This window comes from Lycium ferocissimum, chromosome 9 (assembly GCF_029784015.1).
Source record: "Lycium ferocissimum isolate CSIRO_LF1 chromosome 9, AGI_CSIRO_Lferr_CH_V1, whole genome shotgun sequence".
NCBI classification, from domain to species: domain Eukaryota; kingdom Viridiplantae; phylum Streptophyta; class Magnoliopsida; order Solanales; family Solanaceae; genus Lycium; species Lycium ferocissimum.
The window spans coordinates 6,204,043-6,224,592 of NC_081350.1; the positions used below are offsets into that span (position 1 = coordinate 6,204,043).

The 20,550-nt window shown below is 36.1% G+C and overlaps 1 protein-coding gene across 2 annotated transcripts; it reads right to left on the reverse strand.

Annotated features, from left to right (window-relative positions):
* Positions 1-2,990: 2,990 nt before the first annotated feature.
* LOC132029564 (F-box/LRR-repeat protein 15) lies at positions 2,991-15,675 on the reverse strand. 2 transcript variants are annotated; one of them, XM_059418829.1, is made up of 18 exons: positions 15,365-15,675; positions 14,828-15,323; positions 13,841-14,021; positions 13,598-13,730; positions 12,640-12,739; positions 12,158-12,355; positions 11,807-12,077; positions 11,632-11,730; positions 11,449-11,537; positions 11,240-11,339; positions 10,971-11,141; positions 7,896-8,048; positions 7,560-7,720; positions 7,278-7,476; positions 4,930-5,390; positions 4,775-4,838; positions 3,342-3,428; positions 2,991-3,237 (listed from the first exon to the last, which is right to left on the reverse strand). In XM_059418829.1, the coding sequence occupies exons 2-18, from the start codon at positions 15,199-15,201 to the stop codon at positions 3,157-3,159; spliced, it is 2,922 nt and encodes a 973-aa protein (XP_059274812.1). In that variant the 5' UTR covers positions 15,202-15,323; positions 15,365-15,675; the 3' UTR covers positions 2,991-3,156. The 2 variants fall into 2 exon arrangements, with proteins under 2 accessions (XP_059274812.1, XP_059274813.1); XM_059418830.1 differs by lacking the exons at positions 14,828-15,323; positions 15,365-15,675 and adding an exon at positions 14,726-14,748.
* Between the last annotated feature and the right edge of the window lie 4,875 nt (positions 15,676-20,550).

A 20,550-nucleotide genomic window follows, 5' to 3' on the forward strand; every position in this document is an offset into this window, starting at 1 on the left:
ATATTCAGTGTTGTTATAATTCGTTTTTTGAGTGTATTCCTAGAAGTACTTGTAGAGCGGATATTATAGATTTATATAAAAAATATAAATTTTATTTGCGTCATGTATTTAATTCTTTAAATTGTAGTGTTTCTCTTACCGCCGATTTGGGTCTTAGTCTTAACAAGTTAGATTTTTTTGCTATTACATGTCATTGGGTTGATGATAATTGGGTGATGCAAAAAAGAATTATAGTTTTTTTATATAATGAAGGGAAAGATCGTCGTGACGGAAAAATTTTAGCGGATTCAATGTCAACTATTATGAAATTTTTTAACATTAATAGAAAAACACTTTGTATTGCTTTAGATAATGCTTCTAATAATACAAAGGCGGTTGGTCCTTTAAAAAAGGAATTAAATCCTCCGCTAAAAAATATTTTTCATGTGAGATGTAGTTGTCACATTTTAAACTTGATTGTTAGATATGATCTTGACTATTTTGAAGATTCTATTCAAAAAGTTAGAAATGTGGTTGCTTTTCTTTTTTGTAATGCTAATAAGCAAAAAATGAGAGATTTTAAGAATTCTTGTGTGCAAAATAGCCTTAGACCTAGGAAAATTCAAGTACAAGTTGACATTAGGTGGAACTATACTTACATTATGTTACAACAAGCATATGATTATAGGATTCTCATACAACAAGTTCACATCCATTTTAATACGGATAGTGATGATTGGATAAATATTACCGATTGGGAAGATGTTAAGGATTGTATTGAACTTTTACAAAAAATTTATAATGCAATTCTTGCTTTTTCTAAACAATTTTATCCCACGGTAACCGAAATTTTAGCCTACTTAGCGAAAATAGCTAGAGTTTTATATGAGTATAAAGATAAATCCGGTTATTAAGCGGCTATTTTTCCTATGACAACAAAATTTCAGAAGTATTTTTTTCCATCCCAACTTTATTTATATTGGGTTCTCTTTTAAATCTTTGTTTTAAAATGTCTTATACTAGAGCATTGGTTGGTCAAATTTATAACTATTTAGAAATTGACGAGGGAGTTGAACCATCTTTACATGATGCCAAGCTCACGATTGATGCCGAGTTTAGAAAGGTTTTTACTCATTATTCTACTTTGGAAGAAAATGCTACACCCGTTGCTCTACGCCCCACTACTTCTCAAAGTAGCAAAAAGGGCTTGCCGGGTTGTCGAATTTAAAAGTTTTATATTCACATCCAACTCCTTCTCATAATGCAAACTTTGATGAATATCACCTTTATTTGATACAGCCAAATGTGGATATCAACCAACTAGATGATTTGAATGTCTTAGCATGGTGGAAGAAATACAAGACGAGTCATCCGATACTTTCAAGAATGGCTCGAGATATCCTTACGGTTTAAATATCAACCGTGGCTTCGGAAAGTGCATTTAGCCAAGGAAGACAACAAATGGGAGACCATAGACACTCATTATCTGGATTTAGCTTGCAAGTACTAGTTTGCATTCGCGATTGGATTAGATCGGAGCGACGCAACCAAAACTTAGAAGCAGTGGAAGGCGAAGAGCTAGGAAGAGATTGAAGATTTGATAGCAAGTGGATATCTCAATGACCGAATATAATGTTGCGGATATTAGCCAAATGATTGACACTTTTTGATTTTATTCTTGTACTACTTCTTTGCAACTCATGTATTATTTGCAAATTAAAAAAAACTACAACTTGCAAATAAATGTTATCCATGAATAAATAAAATATATGGCTCATTGAGCTTTCTTCTATTTACTTATGTTCATATTTTACTTATATTAAGTTAGGAACATACCTAAAATATACTAAGAATATACTTATAATATACATTTACTTAAATTGAAAAATAGAAAGCTATATACTTGGAAAATAACTTAAGTTATAATACATATAACTTAAACATAGCATATAACTTTATATATATATATATATATATATATTGTTAGTTAGTAAATATATAAACTTTAGTTATAAACTTATATAACATATATAAATATACCAACAATATATTTAGAAATACTATAATATACATATACTATACAAAAAAACAAAAAAAAAAAGATATTTTTTTTTTACGTTTAAAATCGGCCGGTTCCGATTTCTAATTTTGGAACCGGTTAACCGGTGGCCGATTCCGGTTAAATTTTCTAACCAATTGCCGATCTGGCCCGGTTTCAACCGGTTAATGGGCTTCCTTGAACCGCTCAAGACCTAAAAGTAACCCCTATCACAGATTTTTGTGTACAAATTTGTAAGTATGTCGGTTCATATCAACCATCACAATGTTACCAAAGCTAAGGTTTGTGCCCTTTGTGTAATTATAATTTTTTACTATATATATTAAGTGCCGTGCGTAACTCCATCCTATATTCAGTTCGTGTACGTATTTTATCATATACTTTACCTAATAAGCCAAAAAAAACACTAATAAAACGTTAATAACTAAATTGGCAAAAAACTAACTAAATTGATCTTGATGAATCCTACATTTTAAAAACCGACTTAGTTCATACGACCACTATAAAGAGGGTTGATTTATGCAAATATCCTTTTTCCAAATCACTATTTAATTATTTTTTGAAGTTAAATAAATATGATCCTCCACAAATTATTCCTCCAAAAATTTTGAACTCAAATCTACTATTTGCTCGTATGCTTCTTAACCTTAGAGACAAAACAGTAAATTATCATCTAATATTGTAATAACTTACAAAATCATTATCTAACATTTTCATATTATTTTCTATTTGCTCATAATGGATATTTAAATCACGATTTAAAAGGTAAATAAGTTGCAAACAAAAAAACTAAAAAGACTTTTAGTTGCTAAATAACTATCTCAATGGGGCAACTGGTTAAAATTAATATTGCCCTTTACTAGTCCTAATTTTATTTATGGACTTCCTCTATCCCATTTATCCTTTAGATCAGATTAAAGTTGCATCTAGTTCTTAACCAGACCATAAAATGTGAAAGCAAACGCCAAAAAATATTAAGGTGTTATATTTATAAAGCTCGTTGTACATTCACCAATCACAGCAACATAAATAGTTACCTGTACATAAAATACGAATCTCTGTAATTAAGGATGTTACTAATAGCCAGCCTACACAGACATATTCAATATTTTATTGCCTTACAATGGGACTAAGCTGCTGAAAATGCGTTTCAAACTGGGACATGCAACCCTCAACTTCGTCATGCTCAGTGGACAAATCTGTCAAGTGGCAAAAAGGACCATGAGCAAATTCTCAAAGGAGCTATTCAATAAATGGTACATAATAAATCAATATAGGGCTTAGCATCAACAGTTCTACTGACCTTGGGACAAAAGCGCACGTCAAGCGTCTCAAGCATAGTACATCGTGATACGGCAGCTTCAACAGCTTCCTCGTCAATGTTGCAGGACTGTAGGACAACAAAAGCAAGAGTAAGGAATACCTCCACAGCATAATTGTCACAATTATTCCAATTGCACAACCACCTTATGGGTGTGCCAATGATTTTTCAAGCGAGTTCATCAAGGTTGTTTTAGTGAGGTAATCAGGGTCCCCATACCAAAAAAAGGTAATCAGGAATTACTTTAGAGACGACAGAAAGAATAGCAATCAATTTCATGAGCTCTACAGTAGAAAGTGGTGTGTAAAGGTAAAGGAAAGGAAGCCTGAAGCATGTAATTTCTAGAAGCAGCAGCGGAAATACAGCTTAGAGAAACTAAGACTTGAAATCTTTTATCAATACTTCATCCCGAAGAATGGACACTTGCAACAATTATGACAAGTACCTGAACCTAGTAGCAGCAGCTTGTTCATTTGCAGTTCCAAAATTTCAAGCAAGCAAGCACCAGTTAAGAGTTCAAATTTTCTACCCAAAGTACAGCATGCTCCACTAAATAGGGGCAAGATACAAGCCCCCCCCCCCCCCCCCCCCCCCCCCACACACACACAAAACTACATGCCACCTTTAAGGACTACCTCAAATTTTAACACTTCTAAATTTGAAAATGTTGATTATCCACATTAAAGCCGAGGAAAACCATGAAGAGTAATAGGACCCCCCCCCCCCCCCCCCAACACACAAAACTACATGCCACCTTTAAGGACTACCTCAAATTTTAACACTTCTAAATTTGAAAATGTTGATTATCCACATTAAAGCCGAGGAAAACCATGAAGAGTAATAGGATTACTTGTTATTTTAGTAGGCCAGTGTGTTAATCTGAGTATTCCTTAGACGATATACAGCTAGCTATTACAACAACAACATGCTCAGTGTATGCAGCTAGCTATTAGATCTTATAATACAATTTCATTTAGCGGAACTTAATTAGGAGCTTAAGTGCTCGCTACAGAATATCAGGCTTGACTGCATACATGTCTTTCATACCAACCTACTGGACTAGAGGCTGCCTAGAATGTTGTGTAAAATGGACCAAGGAGGATCCTATCCTAAATGAAGAATTTCTGATGTAAAAAGGAAATTGTAAATGAAGTTGGATCATGGATAGAACTCATAGAGTCCCTACATCTGTAGGAAGGGAACTGAGATTTGCTTTTTGCTACATAATACCTGTGCAGTTCAACCAGCCTTTGCGCTACAGAAAAAATTATTACCTATCGCAAGGGAAAAAAGAAGCACAAGCACATGAAGCAAAATGATAAAGACTAACTAGAAAGAACACTTGCAGCAATCCTGCCGCTACTACAACTAAAAAAGCCAGCAGAGGATATGCCAAATTGAAGATATAAGAATACCTGAAGAAAGAGGCTACTCAATCTTGGACATTCCAGTTGCAATGATTCCAATGAACAACAATTGCTGAACAAGAGAAGATAATTAACTACTTTGATCATGAAAATAAATTCACTGATACAAAAAACCTCTGAAATCATATTGCTAAAGTATGTACCTCAAATTGAGAACGCACAAGTTGTAACAAGCTATATCAACCTCCTTCAGATTCGCAGACAGGGAAAGGTTTAATGATGACAAAAGGAAACCTTGTGCCAGTGGAATAACCACCTTTTTAATATTTGGGCAACCTACACAGTTTAGGTTCTCTAGCAGACGCTTTGGTAGTTCATTTGGCAAATGTTGTTCCAAGGAAGATCCATGAGGTGCTATACTAACACTGGGTATATGCGACAGTTGGTCACCAGTAAATCCCCAAATTAAATCATGCATATTAATGCATCCATTCAAGCTGACATGAGTAAGATGCGTGCAGCAGGCAAGCAATTCCTCAATGGCTGATTGGCATAGAGTCCCGTACGATAAATCCAACTCACAAAGAGCTGGGAGAGCATTTTCTTTATAGAGAGGTTCCAAAGATGTATCAGTCAGATACTTGCATGCTTGCAACTTTAGGACCTAGAACAGAATAAATATATAAGCTTACAGAAGAAAAAGGGGCAGGGGACCGGGCAGTAAGCAAAAAAAAACCCATCAATGTATCATGCAAATTCAAAAAATTAATCCCAAAAGCACAATAAGGCAGTGAGTGCCTGGCGCAGTCAGAAAGAGAAAAACACAACTGTGTTGCTAAACTACGTCACAAAAAAAATTCAGATTGACACAGCACTAGAACTTCCGCATATAAAGAACTCAAGCCCTTGCAGTGAAGCAAAATTGGGGCATCAGACAATGCCAAACACTGGATTCAAATTAAAAAAGAATGATAGAACGCCTAAAGTAACCGGGTCTCCACATTAAACTTCCATAATTCAAGGCCGGCCATCTTCAAGGGTCCAAAAAGGAGGGAGAACAATGAAAAAGAGTTGAGGTGGAAATTCTAGTCTACAATTTTGTAATCTTTAACCAGCACGTCAATAAACAACCCAACCAAGTAGGTAATGATTCTTCCCCTCTGCTTGTTGATTTCGAGCATAGAACTGTTTGAGAATAGACAAACATCATCACTACTTGAATGTCATTATCATATCCTACTCCATCTACGGCTAACATATTTGTAGATTCTAGAAGCCCTACAATTTAGGATCTTATTCTCGACTTGTTTTACGCTCTTCCCCTTGCATTCCAACTATTTCTTCTCAGTGCAAAATGGTAACCTCTTTCTAGTTTTCTGGTTGCTCGTTACAGTTTCTGTTGTTCCATGCTCTACCTCTTGCAGGTAAAAGCTAAAACCTAAGCTTGTTTTTTAGTTGTTTCCTAGCTCTTTAGGCAACATGCCTAGGATAAGCTAGATCTTTTCTCAGAGTTGTTTATTCAGACAGCTTTAGATCCTTTGTGATAGTACAAAATGTGAGTTTAAACATGCTCCAGGACTGGTCACAGTTGTTATTCTTCCTTTTTTTCCAGTTTTTGAGTTCTTTATTTCCTCTCAGAAAGACTCTTTTGCCTGGTGTGAACTGCCGTTCTTTTTCCACAGCTTTCTGGTATAGATGGTTGTCCACTTTCTAGTCTACTGATGTTACTTTATCTCTGTGTTATCACTTATGCTTGAACTCATGCATTGGCTTAATTACTTACTATTCTTTGTACACAGCTAATGTTTCATTTTGAAAACAGAAATGCATTTTCGATTAATAAACAAATCCAGTCCTCAATACTATGGAAATAATTTGGTCACAAAATTTATAATAGTATCTTGTGTCAAAAAATTAAGCCTTTGCTTCTGCTTCTTTACTTCTGCTGAATGAGAAGCTTCACATTTGACTTTACTCACCAGAACAGGAAGCAGCTTATGGTACTAATCATCACATTTCTTTTCCAAGAAGATTGGCCAAACACCTTTAACTGCCAAAAAACTATATATAAAAAAATAAAAAGCACTTCTAGTTTCTCAAAAACATGGCCAAATCAGCAACAATTGAATTCTTAATGTCAAACTAGAATCAGTTCTGCTGAATTGAACTTTTCAATCATTCAGAACTCCTACGCAGATTGTTACTTTCATCCATGTGTTTTGGCTTTTACAGCAAAAGGAGAGAAGGGAGAAGAACAGAAAAAAGAAGAGGGATTAAAGTAATTGGCTTATGACCCAGTGCTCATCCCATCTTAATATAAATAGAGTGTGTTGTAGTTAGGTATTTTGACCTGCCCAAAGTTAACCAAACCCGTCCAACTGACACCCATAGAAAAAGGGGATAGAAAAGATGTCCATATATCTAGAAGAATGGAAGTCCAGACTGAATAAATACACACTTTTTTCCACAAAATAGTGCTTGTCAAATCAAGTTCATCAAACTTCCCACTGTAATGGAGAAAGTGATAATATGCTTAGATGAAAGAAGTTACCTTTAACCGCAAGCATGATTCATAAACAGGTTGCAAGTTAACCAAAAACGTATAGGATAGGTCTAGGTAGGTCAAGTTTTGAAGAGTCTGCAACGAGAGGAGCCCATCACAGCCAACAGATGGACATGACATTAATACTAATGACTCAATGAGGGGGCATGATGAAGTCGTGGCAGATAAACAGTCATCCTTGAGGTGGCTGCATATAAGGAAAGAAATTACTGAAACGCGAAAGAACTAAAACAACTATGCAAGTGTAACAGGTGAGACAAAGTAAGCAACCTGCAGAATGAAGCATCAAAAGAGGTTAAGAGGGGGCAATTAATAGATGCTTCAGATAGCACACCACAGCCCTTCAGCTCAAGTGAAGCCATTTGTGGAGCTTCAATATGAAGCACATTCATTTTGGGGCATATACCAAGATTAAGTGACCTAAGACCAACCTGCAATAAGAAAACACATTCATCAACCATTTGTGTATAAATAGAGATAAAAATGCAAAGTAAGAATCATCAAATCAGTAGGTAAGCATCCAACTGCAGTCTCAACCCAAAGAGGATGTAAAGCAAAAAGGAGATGATATTACTTGAGGCTAAAAAGGAGCCTATCATCACTTACAGGACAAAATGATGCTCTTTCAAGATGATCACAACCATCTAAAGAGACTTGCTCAAGATATGGGCACCTGAGTTCAAGAGAAATCAAAGCACGGCAACCAGCAAGTGAAAGAGAAACCAAAGAAGTGCTGCAGAAAGCCATAGCTGTCAAGCTCTGAACAAAGAGAAAACCACAATTAGATTTAGACCATAATAATACATTCAAATGCGACACAGATACAGCAGGAACCACTTCAAAGTTGAATACGCAGAAATATATTGCCATTCTCTTTCAATATACTCCCTCCATCCACTTTTTTTTTTTTTTATTTTTTTTCCCCCCACCCATTTAGGAGGATTTATAGTGTTTCCACACTTCCCCTCCAGTGTGACTCTGACCTACCGGTCTTGAGCCATCCCTCACTTGTCCACTTTTACTTGTCCACTTTTGACTTTTCACGCTGTTTAAGAAACAATGATTAAGATAGGTATTTTACCACAATACCCCTATTAATTAATACTCAACCTCAATAATTGAAACCCAAATTCCCATACGTAATTAGTAGAGCAATATGAAGTTCCACGGTTCAACATTAAGTTTTTATAGATACTAGCACTTTACAACTCATCCATCTCTTTAGTGCTTCAAATTCTTTGGAGCCAAACAGTAAAAATGCTTCACTGGAGCAGTGTTATCAAAGCGAAAAGCGCAAAAAAGCTCTAAGGTCACCCGGAGCTTTAAGCGCAAACAAACTGTGGGCTTTAATGAAAAAAAGCGCAAAGGTGCGAACATACAAATATATATATATATATATATATATGTTTAGTCCAAGACTATTAATAATAAGCATGAATAACAAATATATGGACAAGGAAATTGTCGAAACATTACGATAAAGTGAAATATCAATTATCTAGTGTCACCTCATCAAGAGAGGCTCATTGGCAAGGAAAAGTATGTCTTAGAGCCTTGATGATGACACTGAAGAGCACATAAAGCGAGGCGAAGCGCTCAACATGTTTTGAGCCTCGCTTCAGGGCTTAAGCGCACTTTAAGCGCGCCTTTGAGAACACTGCACTGGAGCCAAACGATTCAGAAAATTTTGGAGCCAAGCAATTCAGAAAATACTTCACCAAATTTTTGGAGCCAAACATTGTTGTAATTTTTGAAGTATAAAATGATTTTCACATCTTCGTCCATTTCATAAAGGAGATGCTGACAAAAAATTTGGACTAGCTGGAGAGTTTTAAAAATACTTTTGAAGAAAAAAAATATTCCAAAGATGAGTTTAAGTGGAGTAATTATGTTCTCCATATTTTAATACAGAATTAGGAGGGTTAACGAAGAGGTTTGTGTCAATCGGTTAAGTAAAATTGATCATTACAATTTCTAGAAGTCTTGGTAAATAAATTAAGGGTAAAACAGGAACAAAAAATTGTCTTAGCTTGATATGTGAAAAATGACAAAAATGAAAATCTATTTTAGGAACAGTGGACAAGTAAAAGTGAACGGAGGGAGTAAAAAACATTTTCTTTTCCGAATAGGTATAGATCTGGCAGAAAAAAGAACACCAGAAGATGAATATTTATCAGACCCCATTCTAAAACCGTGGAAATCTCTCCCTCCTCACCCCCACCCCTTTTTTCCCCCAGAGGGGGCAACTGAAATATAACTTGATCTATCTCTCTCTTTTTCTCGGAACGGGCGAGGGGAGGGCAGTAACTGAAATATAATACTTGATTTGTTGCGACATTTCTTCAATAGTCTACCACAGTGTTGACAAATTTCGCCCATTACTTTGAACATCTCTCCAAAACTGCAACATCAAATCTAATTCAGCCTTAATTTTCTTAATCACTACATTAGTCAAGTGGAATCTTAATTGGGAAAGGAGGAGTACATATTTTCTTCAAGCTTCAAAAGGAACCTCAGCTTTGGCACTTTTTTGAAATGGGACTTCAGTTCTGGCACTGACTCAGGAAGAAATGTGAACTATTTTCGTTTTCCGTCCAGGTAATAGTTCTCATTATCTACTTCAGCTTAAACCGTCCCCTTATAACTCTCATATCAATCAAAAAGTATGTTAGTAACTTAGAACCTATTATACCAAGAGAGACGTTTACCTAATAATTTTTTTTGGCAAGGTAAAGATAAAATGACTTCAAGTCAATTTCGAACTGTGAGCATAAATTTTAATACTACCGGTAAATCTAGGAAAAACACAATCACTATCTTAAGGCCAAAATAAGGAATTAGAACTTCTCATCTTTCCCGCTTCGCCTCTTGGACAATTTTAATATTTTTAGCTTCTATGAGTTGTTGAAGGGAAGTCTGGGCGCAACGGTAAAAGTTGTCACCTTGTGATTAGGATGTCATGAGTTCAAGTTGTGGAAACAACCTTAGTGCACCCAGCTGCGCAGCTTCCATGACTTATCGCAAACAGGAGAAATTATTGTAAACCACAACCAGATGACACAACAGCCAATACTAGTTCTTTTGGACATGTCCAAATTGGCATAAATATTTAAGAGACGCGAATATCATCTTTCATGAATACTCATTAAAGTACCTGATCATTGATTGTCGGAATTTTCCGTATTAAATTTATCTACTTGGAAAATATGCAAAAAATAATTATTATTTCCCAACTTTCTGTTACAAAAAAAGGAGCAAAAATGGCAATATGAACATAAGCAATAACTGCATTGACAAAGATGAGGACAAAGGTAAGCTCTCATTTAAATATAAAAGTGACCAGACACAGATCAACTGCCAAGATCTTGAGTAGCCACCTTTCATTTACAAGCAAAACTAAGAGTGTGAGAGAGTGAGTGTGTGTGTGTCGTTATCAGATGTAGACAAACATGTTCAGCAGCAACACATCATTTAAATATAAAAGTGACTCGACACATATCAACTGCCAAGATCTTGAGTAACCACCTTTCATTTACAAGCAAAATTAAGAGTGTGTGAGAGAGAGAGAGAGTGTGTGTGTGTATCGCTATCAGATGTAGACAAACATGTTCAGCAGCAACACATCCTCTAGTTAACAACCAAGAATGCACAAGTTTACAACGAGGAACTAAAATTACAAACCTCGCAGTTATCCAGAACTAAGGATTTAAGCACGGGACAGCCACCACCATCGCTGAAAACTTCACAGATAGAATTGGTGAGCGATTCACACTCAGTAAGGTCTACTTCTAGCAAATTCGGACACTGTAATGCAATTGTTGTCAAGCTTTCTTGCTTCTGCAAAACTAATTTCTGTGGAATGATAAAGGAGAGAACCATTATCCTATGAACAGAATAATCCTAGTCAATAAAATAAAGTAACAAGATATAACATCTAGGAACAAACTTACTTTGAGTGCACTTGAAGTTATATTGATTCGTTGCAGCAGTGGGCAATTAGAAACAGTAATTGATGATAACATTCCACTATGCAAGTTGAGGTCAATAAACCTGTTTCAATATAAACAGTAAGTTAGTGACCAAAAGTGTGCCAGAAATTAAGGGTTGGAAAGAAATTTCCTTGAGACTGGATATGGAAACTACAAAGCCTGTATCATACTTGCGACAATGTACTAGTCTAATGTTCCGAAGGCGAGGAAGATCCAATGACACTGATGTCAATAAACTGCAATTATCAAGCTCCAGAACCTGAAAGAAGTGAAATTCACTGTCCAATATGAGGTTTAAAGACTCCTGATCACAGCATGCTACCAATATGAAAAGGGTGAGGAAAGACACAAACCTCTAACATATAGCTATGGGCTACGGCAGCCATGGAAGCTGATGTTATGCCCTCACAACTATGAAGCTTCAGAACAGTTAGCATAACCAGCCTCACAGACTTCAACAAGGAACAAGTGTTAGCATAAACCAACTATGCCAATCCCTATATAAATTAAATGAACATAAGAACATACCTCAAGAGAAATGTTTGGGCAGTATGAAGCATCCAGAACTCGAAGATTTCCACAAGTTTGAGCTATATCTCGCAGTGTTTCATCACTGACACATGAACAATTTGACATATCCAAAGACTCTAAAAGAGGGCATGCTGTGGCTGCTGAACGAATAGCAGCGTCGGAAAGTTTGTGACATGAAGCTATATCAAGGTCATGTAAAAGAGGGCAATTAAGCACCGCATGTGGCATGCTACTACGCTTAAGTGACAACGTTTCAAGCTGCGGACATCTGTAAGAATAACAACAGTTAAGCACAACTGGGAGCCAACTACTTTGATAATATAACATTGTTGACTAACGTTTTACAACCTGATAGAAACTCGAAGCACACGGCACTTCACGAGCTGCAGAAGACGCAAGTTATCATGATAAATTGGTATCTCCTGAATACCATTTCCAAGAGTGGCATCATTAATGGTCAAGCTCTTCAATACATTGCAATCTGTTAAGGCTTGGAAAAATGTTTCCCCCAACTGACCTCTGCCCAACGTTAGAGCGTCAAGATTTCTGGCAACAATGAAATGTATCCAATTAGAGCCCGTTTGGATTGGCTTATAAGTTGCTTATAAGCTATTTCAGCTTTTTTGAGTGTTTGACTGGCCAGCTTAAAGTCATTTTGTGCTTAAAATAAGCCCAAAAAATTAATTGGGCCCGTTTGGCTTAGCTTATCTAAAGCAGCTTATAAACTGAAAACAACTTATAAGCTGCTTTTTTAAGCCCATCCAAACAGGCTCTTAGTCACTTATAATGATTCCTAAAGTAGTGCCAACAACATTAAAAAAACCTATTACCTTAATGAAGAAACAGCTTTCATTGCCAGTGGATGAATATTAGGAGTTCCATATAAATTGATTGTTGTTGCATTTGGATATCGCCGACACATGTCCTCAACTATCATCAAACAAACATCAATTCTTTTTATAAGTGAAAGAAACAATTTAATTGAAGCATGAATTTATGTAAAGTTATCTTAGCAGTGTGCAAGATTACTAACTTCAACTCAAGATAACTCCGCAAACTTCCCAACCAAACTAAATTATATGAAGAAAATGGGAGGCTAACCATTCAACTTGACTCTTCTATCATTTCTCACATCAGGTTAGAATGTATCATACATAAGCCTACTACGAAGGATACACTTGTACTATTAATTTCGAATATTTGGCAATCTCTTGTTCTAGCGCTGAATATATTAACCAGCTAGCTTTTTGGTTAGGTGTTGAGACATTTTACCAAAAAAAATCAATCAACAGAGACTACATGAAGTAATGAAGGTTCCAATCTTTGTTGATCTTCAATAATAGATAATCAGATGCATGCTCAGGTTTATGAGTAATCTTTAACAGAGATATCTATCCCAGTATCCTCAAGGGAGTTTAGTGGCCTTGGTTATATCCTACGTTGCTCAGACTCTTCAAAAATTGTCCCCGGTGCGGTGCGTGTCGGATCCTCCAAAATTGCACTACTTTTGGAGGATCCGACACGGGTGCGACAACATTTTTGGGGAGTCCAAGCAACATAGGTTATACCGTGATCCCCTTTTCTCTCCATCACCATAAAACTATTTTATCTCCGAAGTTTCAGTCGTCAACCCCAAGTACGAAAAAGATGGATAGAGTTCTATAACTGCTTGAGCCATAATAATCAAATCATATTCATGGATATAATTCCATGATAACATGAATCGAACTGTAGAAAACGATAAAAGAACAGCATGTCAGCCTCTTTTACCAGGGGGAAAATACTCACATTGATCTGAGGAAATCTGCTTGTTCTCAAAATTCAGATACCGCCAAAAATCTTCGTGAGAGCTAGCTGCTCTCCACTGGCTACAAACACTTGCAGCTCGACAAAGATCAATATGGTCCAAAAAAGAGAATACCTAGCAACAGATGAGGCAGATATTTCCTTACTCAGTACTTAGTGGAGGTAGAAATTGATTAAGGCATTAAGCAACTCGAAAGGAACGGATTCCAGGCAACTAGTAAATACCATATGCAACAAATCATCAGTAAGATCCATCCGGACACCTAAATCCTCCATGTTTGAGATGCCATTATCTTCCCCATCATCATCTATTGTACCAAGTAAGTTTGACAAACTCACATCTCGACCGCCCTGGTTCATTGGACAAAGGTAACTGGTTTCCTGCAACAAGTGGTTGTCCCAATCCCTACAAGAATATTAATCAATAAGTCTTCATTTTGAGTTATTGGCCTGCATTTAGGCCTCACTTCAAATGACAGTTTGTGTATTATCAAATTGAAAGTTAAATTCTATTTTAGCTTAAGCTTCCGAAATTCCATAATATAAGTAGCTTTAGAAAATAACTCCACTAAATGTTAAGTAAAATGCCATTACAAAATTTCTGTAGTGCTATTTTTTTTTTTCTAGAACAATTATGAGAGAATGTAACTTCTCCAAAACTCAATGAACTCTGAAACACTCTTGACGCTAATTAAAACTGTACAACACGAGAAAATTATTGAGGGACTCTTCAGAGTCTTTAATTAGTGAGCCGACCTTATCCCAACTATGCCTTGTAGTTTGGGCTGCTTAAATGAATTCGCTATTAATTCTCTACTTTGGCCAATCTCACTCTCATATTCAATAATTTGACCAATTGAAACCAAAAAAATAGTATAAGTGAAGGCATCATAGCCTGTCTTACAGGGAAAAGGAGTTAACTTTTCGCCGATTTCACTCTAATATTCAATAATATGACCAAATTAACAAATAAATACTACAAATGAATGCACAGTAGCCTGTCTTACAGCAAAAAGGAGTTAACTTTGGGCCGATTTCACTCTAATATCCAATGATTTGACTAATTGAGACAAAAACTAATATAAATGAAGGTGCAGTAGCCTGTCTTACAGCGAAAAGGAGTTAACTTTGGGCCGATTTCACTTTAATATTCAATTTTGACTAATTCAAACAAATAAATACTATAAATGAAGGCGCAATAACGGGTCTTACAGCGAAAAGGAGTTAACTTTGGGCCTTTTACTATACGTATCACGATCACAATCCTCTCTCTGCACTGTTGAGGACGACGACGAAGCCTCTCCGCCACTCAACCCCAAATTCAAATTAACATTCAACATTCTCTCACCACCATTATTATTATTATTATTATTCCTCACCTCCATTTCACTACTAGATAACCAGTTCACATCAAAATCAATCTCCTCATTATTCCTCCCAACACTAACATTCCAGTCAAATGCCGGAGGATTGTCATCCGGCAATTCCTCGCCGTTACTCCCCAAAATCGGGTCCTTCATAATACTCCTGTAACCCTTACTATCTTCTTCTTCTTCTCCAAAACATAAACAACACCAAATCCTCATACACACTCTCACAACACACCAGTAACCCCAAAAATAACAAAATAAAACCACAAATTTTATCAATTTCTAATCTTTAGAAACCCTAGCTCGCGATCTAACAAATTTCCCCAAAAAAACCCTAACTTTCCAACAAATTAATAATTTTTGGCCAGAAAACCCTGACTTTACAACAGATTACACCAAAAAACTTACTCCTTTTTCACAAGAAAACATACGAATTATAGAATCCGAGTTTCTAGAATGGGAGAATGGAGTAGCAGAAAATAATAGATATAGATGCGGGTATAGTGAGAGAAAGGAAGAGAGATCTGATCGGATCTTTGAAGGATCGAAGGGCTGTTAGGGATTGAGTTTTGAAAACATCGGCGGAACGGAATGGAGATTTGTTTGTCGGGGTGCTACTTTTTCCCCTTCTCTCTCTTTCACTCTTATTTTATCTCTAGGAAATCAAATATGCAAATGTTGTTGATGAGGTGAATTTTATTATATACTCCCACACCTTTTCCTCTCAGTACACTAAAATCTTACCAGTGAACTTGTTTGTGGTTTACCCTACATAGAGTAAACTCTTATATTTTAACCTTCTTTTTCTTTTTATTATTTTAATAAAAAAATTTAACTCACTCAGCACTTTTTGGAGTAGGAGAAGATAATCGCAAAAGGCTCAAAAATATCTCTATCCCGAGAAATATTATCTCACAAATACCCTTCTTTCATCTTTTAATCTAAAAATATTCTCAATTATTTTTTTTGACTCAAAAATACCCCAAACTAACAGACTAAACTGATGAGTGTTTGTAATTTAGAGCCTGTTTGGATGGGCTTATAATTTTGACTTATAAGCCAAAAGCTGTAAGTTAGAAATTCTAGCTTATGGCTTTTGGCGTATTTTTATTATTTTGGCTTAAAATAAGTGTTCAAAAGTATTTTTGCATTTTATCCAAACACTGCAAAGGTGCTTAAAAGCTGTTTTAGCTTAAAAACACCTAAAATAAGTCAATCCAAACAGGCTCTTAAAAATCATCACGTGACGTATTATGATTTGTCACATATATTACTTAAATTAATTTAAAAATCAAACCTACTCATTTCTTAAATCCAAATCCGTCCCTAATAATTTGACTCGTTCCTTAAACTCAAACCCCCCATTTCACTTAAACCTGATTTTTTTTTCTTTAAACTTCTAATAATGTAAGATTAGTTTTCTTCAACTTAAGTTAGTCCTCATGTAAGTTCGATCAGATGCAGATACTATTAGATTGTCTAGTTAACATTTCGGTCTTGTGGCTAATCCATGAATGGCGTTGGTCTGTCAGGTAATTTTTAGCTACATAAGCTTTGATTTTATGGAATTTAATTATGATACTATATAGAGCCGATTGAGTTAAGGTACAAGAAACATTCCATGAACTAGAAGGTTGTAATTTCTCTTTGTAATCCTCTGTATCTATTCCATTTTGCCTCTGCTTTCCCGTTGAGTTGGTGGGCTTAGGTTTAAAAAAACGGATCAGATTATTGGGAGCGGATTTGGGTTTAATTTTTATATACGTAGCAAATCATAATACACCATGTGGCTATTTTGATAGTAAAAAATCGTCAGATTTATTCCATTAATTTAAGGAGTATTTTTTAGCTAAAAAATTTGTTTGAGGGGTATTTTTAAGCCAAAAAAATAGAATGGGGTTTTTTAGACCAAAATGTGGAATGAAGGTATTTGTGAGTCATTTCCCACAGGATATGGATATGTTTGGCCCTTTCCCAGAAAAATAATCTTGGAGTGACATTTTTCATTGTTTTAGGAACTGAAAATATTTTTAAGTTATGTTCATATCTCTCGAAATTATTTTTGGCTGAAAAAATTGTAGTAGGTTTAATTTTTCCTCGATGTCATTGTAGACAGGGGTGGGCACAGTTTGGGCCAACCCGAAATCCGAACTTTTTAAATATTTGGATTATGGATTGAATTTCGGATTTTATTTTTAAAATTTATGGATTTCTGATTGGATATGGATTTAGTACTGTGAATTTTTGGATATCCGAAAATCAGAAACTTTTTTCTTATATCTAGCCCTACCTATATCATATGTGCCCAGTACTAATAAATCTAGTTTCTAAAGGCCCAATAGATTAGTACCTAATGTCGTACCTATTAAACTATTAAGTCCAATATACAATTTTCTACTAAATCAAATATAATATAGGATTTTCTTAATTCTCAAGTCTCAAAAGTATCACGTTAGTGTCACCCACGACAGAGTTCGTTGTTATTTTTCTAGATGACTACTTAGATTTATTTGTTCATTTCCACTTTTCCAGAATGCTTTTATTTGACATGGATTTATTATGTTGAACATGACTTGGATTTGTTAATCCTAATTTGAATTGAAAGGCTTTCTTTTTACTGAGCAATTAAACTTTAGATTTACCTGTGGAACTAACACACGAATTTCGTTCCTAATAAGTTTGCCTTAAGTCTCAAGAGTCAAATCCGAAAATCTGAAATATCCAAACTGAATAATCCGAAACCGAACTTAAAATATCCAATCCAATCCGAACTTATTTGGATTGAATTTTGATTGTAATTTTTTCAATCTGAAAACCGAATATCCAAATCGAAAATTTCATATCTAATCCGATGCTCGAGCGCCCACCCCTAATTGTAGATGCATTTTTTTAACTGTGTTGGATTAGTTATGTTTTACTTTATGGGCATGAAAGGAAAAATTGAAGCATGAATAGGTCTCTTGTAAACTTGAACTAATTAAATTAAATAAATTTGACATGTTGTTATTAGATATAGGTTGATCTACAAAAAGTAATACAATTGATCACGTAGAATTAGATTTATCCAACATTAACTATTGTTCATCACATTATTAATTTGCATGTTATATTTGACTAATAATTAAAAGGAAAACACATGGAAGTGCTTCTCAAACTTGTCTGCCAATTATATACTTTGACTTTACAGACGACCTCTTACTCTCATATTATTGTCCAAAGTGAAATTAACATCTCCTAAGAGGTTGCATGGCAAATAGAAGTGTTATCACATTCTTAGAGGTACGAGTGTTACACCACTAATGAGAAGGATCATGTGTCACGACCCAACCCCGTAAGCCGTGACTAGTGCCCGAGCTGGACACTCATATACGTACCTGTTAGCTATAATCAACCCGAAACATAATATGGAAACTTGTAAAAACAAAACATCGTCTCAGGACTATCACATATATATATACCAAGGTAACCTGTCTCCCGAGGAGTCACAACCAATCAAAAGATAACATATTACACGAGCCGACAAGGCTGTCATAACGTATGGGAACATCCCGAATATATATATACGCAAGCCGACAAGGCTGCCACTACATACAACATCCCAAAGTGTATACGCAAGCCGACAAGGCTGCCACTACGTACGGGAACATCCCAAAATAAGTCATATTGACACAGCTGTACAACATCTATATACAACCCACACATATGTCTACAGACCTCTAAGAGTATCAACAAAGTGACATATGACGGGACGGAGGCCCCGCCGTACCCCGGATAAACATATACATATACTATACATCAAAAGATCCGTACCAAAAGTCTAGGCTGGGAACAATGGAGCACTCCAAGACAACGGTGAGTAGAAGTCTAAAGTGAAGGATTACCAAAGCGAGTATCCGTACTGCGGCACGAAACGCAACCCCCCGAAGAAAGGGGGTCGCACGGATATGCTACCGAGTATGTAAGCGTGACGAAGACTAGTGAAACGACGCTCTAAGGTATTTCTTGGGCTAATTTGAGGTCCTTCACATATTCTTGTAAAGATTGCAACATAATGTGTGACAGAAAAACTAAGAGCAAAATCTAAGTAAAGAGGCAATAGAAGAGTTTGAATTAAAGATAAAGAAATGACATAAGATAATGTGCTTAGAGTGTTACAAGTTGGGTTAAGGGAATTATAAATGGTTTCAGCGAGACGATCAGAACTAGCTGGTTACTAGAAGATAGTGAATTTATATGTCAAATCAAAAAAAATCTTTCAAAATTATACCAGTGAATGATAGACAGAGCACATAGCAGCTATGTAAAGTTATTATATGAGGGAACTCAGTATTTACTTGATATGCTTGACTCTAAGAATTGAGATTAAAGAGCTAAAAAGTAGAGTGACGGTTAAAGTCTTTTAAAGAAGTCGAGAAGTAATACATGGTCGAAGATTCCGAATATGGACTTCATTACGGGCTTACCTCGCACTCCACGGAAGTATGACTCTATATGGATTATTGTGGATAGGGTGACAAAATCGCCCCATTTTCTTCAATCAAGACTACGTATTGGTCGAGAACTATGCAAGGTTACATATCGAGGAGATAGTAAGACTTCGCGGGGTTCCCACATCTATTATATCGGACGAGCTCGGTTACGGCTAACCCCACGGAGATCATTCCGGGGAAGGATTGGGGACACGGTGAGTCTTAGCACAACATCTTGCCTCGGTGATGGACGGGCGGCGTACTTATTCAGACGCTAGAAAATATGTTGCGGGCCGGTATTATTGACTTCAGAGGTAGCTGGGAAGATCATTTGCCACTTATCGAGTTTACTTATAATAATAGCTACCATTCTAGTATCCAGATGGCACCGTATGAGGCCTTATATGGGAGAAGGTGCAGGTCACCCATTGGTTGGTTCGATGTTGGTGAGACTAAATTAATAGGTCCAAACATGATTTAGCAAGCTGTTGATAAGGTGAAGCTTATTCAGGAGGGGTTATTAGCAGCCCAGAGTCAACAGAAGTTATATGCAGATAATCGACGTTGACACTTAGAGTTTCAGATTGGTAATTGGGTGTTCCTGAAGATATCACCCATGAAGGGTGTAATGAGGTTCGGTAAGAGAGGGAAGCTTAGCCCGAGGTATATTGGGCCTTATCAGATTATTCGTAGGGTAGTCAAGGTTGCCTATGAGTTGGACCTACCATCTGATTTAGAAGCAGTGCATCCAGTCTTTCACGTGTCGATGCTTCGCAAATGTATTAGTGACCCTTCTAGAGTATTCCTCGTGGATGATGTCCAGGTAACGGAGGGGTTGTCTTACGAGGAGAACCCTATAGCTATACTTGATCATCAAGTGAGAAAGTTACGTACTAAGGATGTGGCTTCCGTCAAGGTATTGTGGCAGAATAATAACAGGGAAGAGATGACCTGGGAAGCCGAAGAGGAGATGAAGAATAAGTATCCTTACGTGTTCCTTACGCCTGCAGGTAATTTAAACTCCTCACTGACTATATTGATTAGTAGATGAGACTACATGTTATAGTAATGAAGGAGACTCCCCCGAAATTTTTAT

Bases quoted from the DNA above. Each gene is read 5' to 3' on its own strand.
- LOC132029564 (XM_059418829.1), bottom strand. From the start codon at position 15,201: ATGAGGATTTGGTGTTGTTTATGTTTTGGAGAAGAAGAAGAAGATAGT. The intron at 11,731-11,806 runs GTATGTTCTTAT...TCCTTGTTGAAG, and splicing joins GCCCAAACATTTCTCTTGAG to TCTGTGAGGCTGGTTATGCT. The intron at 4,839-4,929 runs GTACATACTTTA...TCTCTTGTTCAG, and splicing joins TTGTGCGTTCTCAATTTGAG to CAATTGTTGTTCATTGGAAT.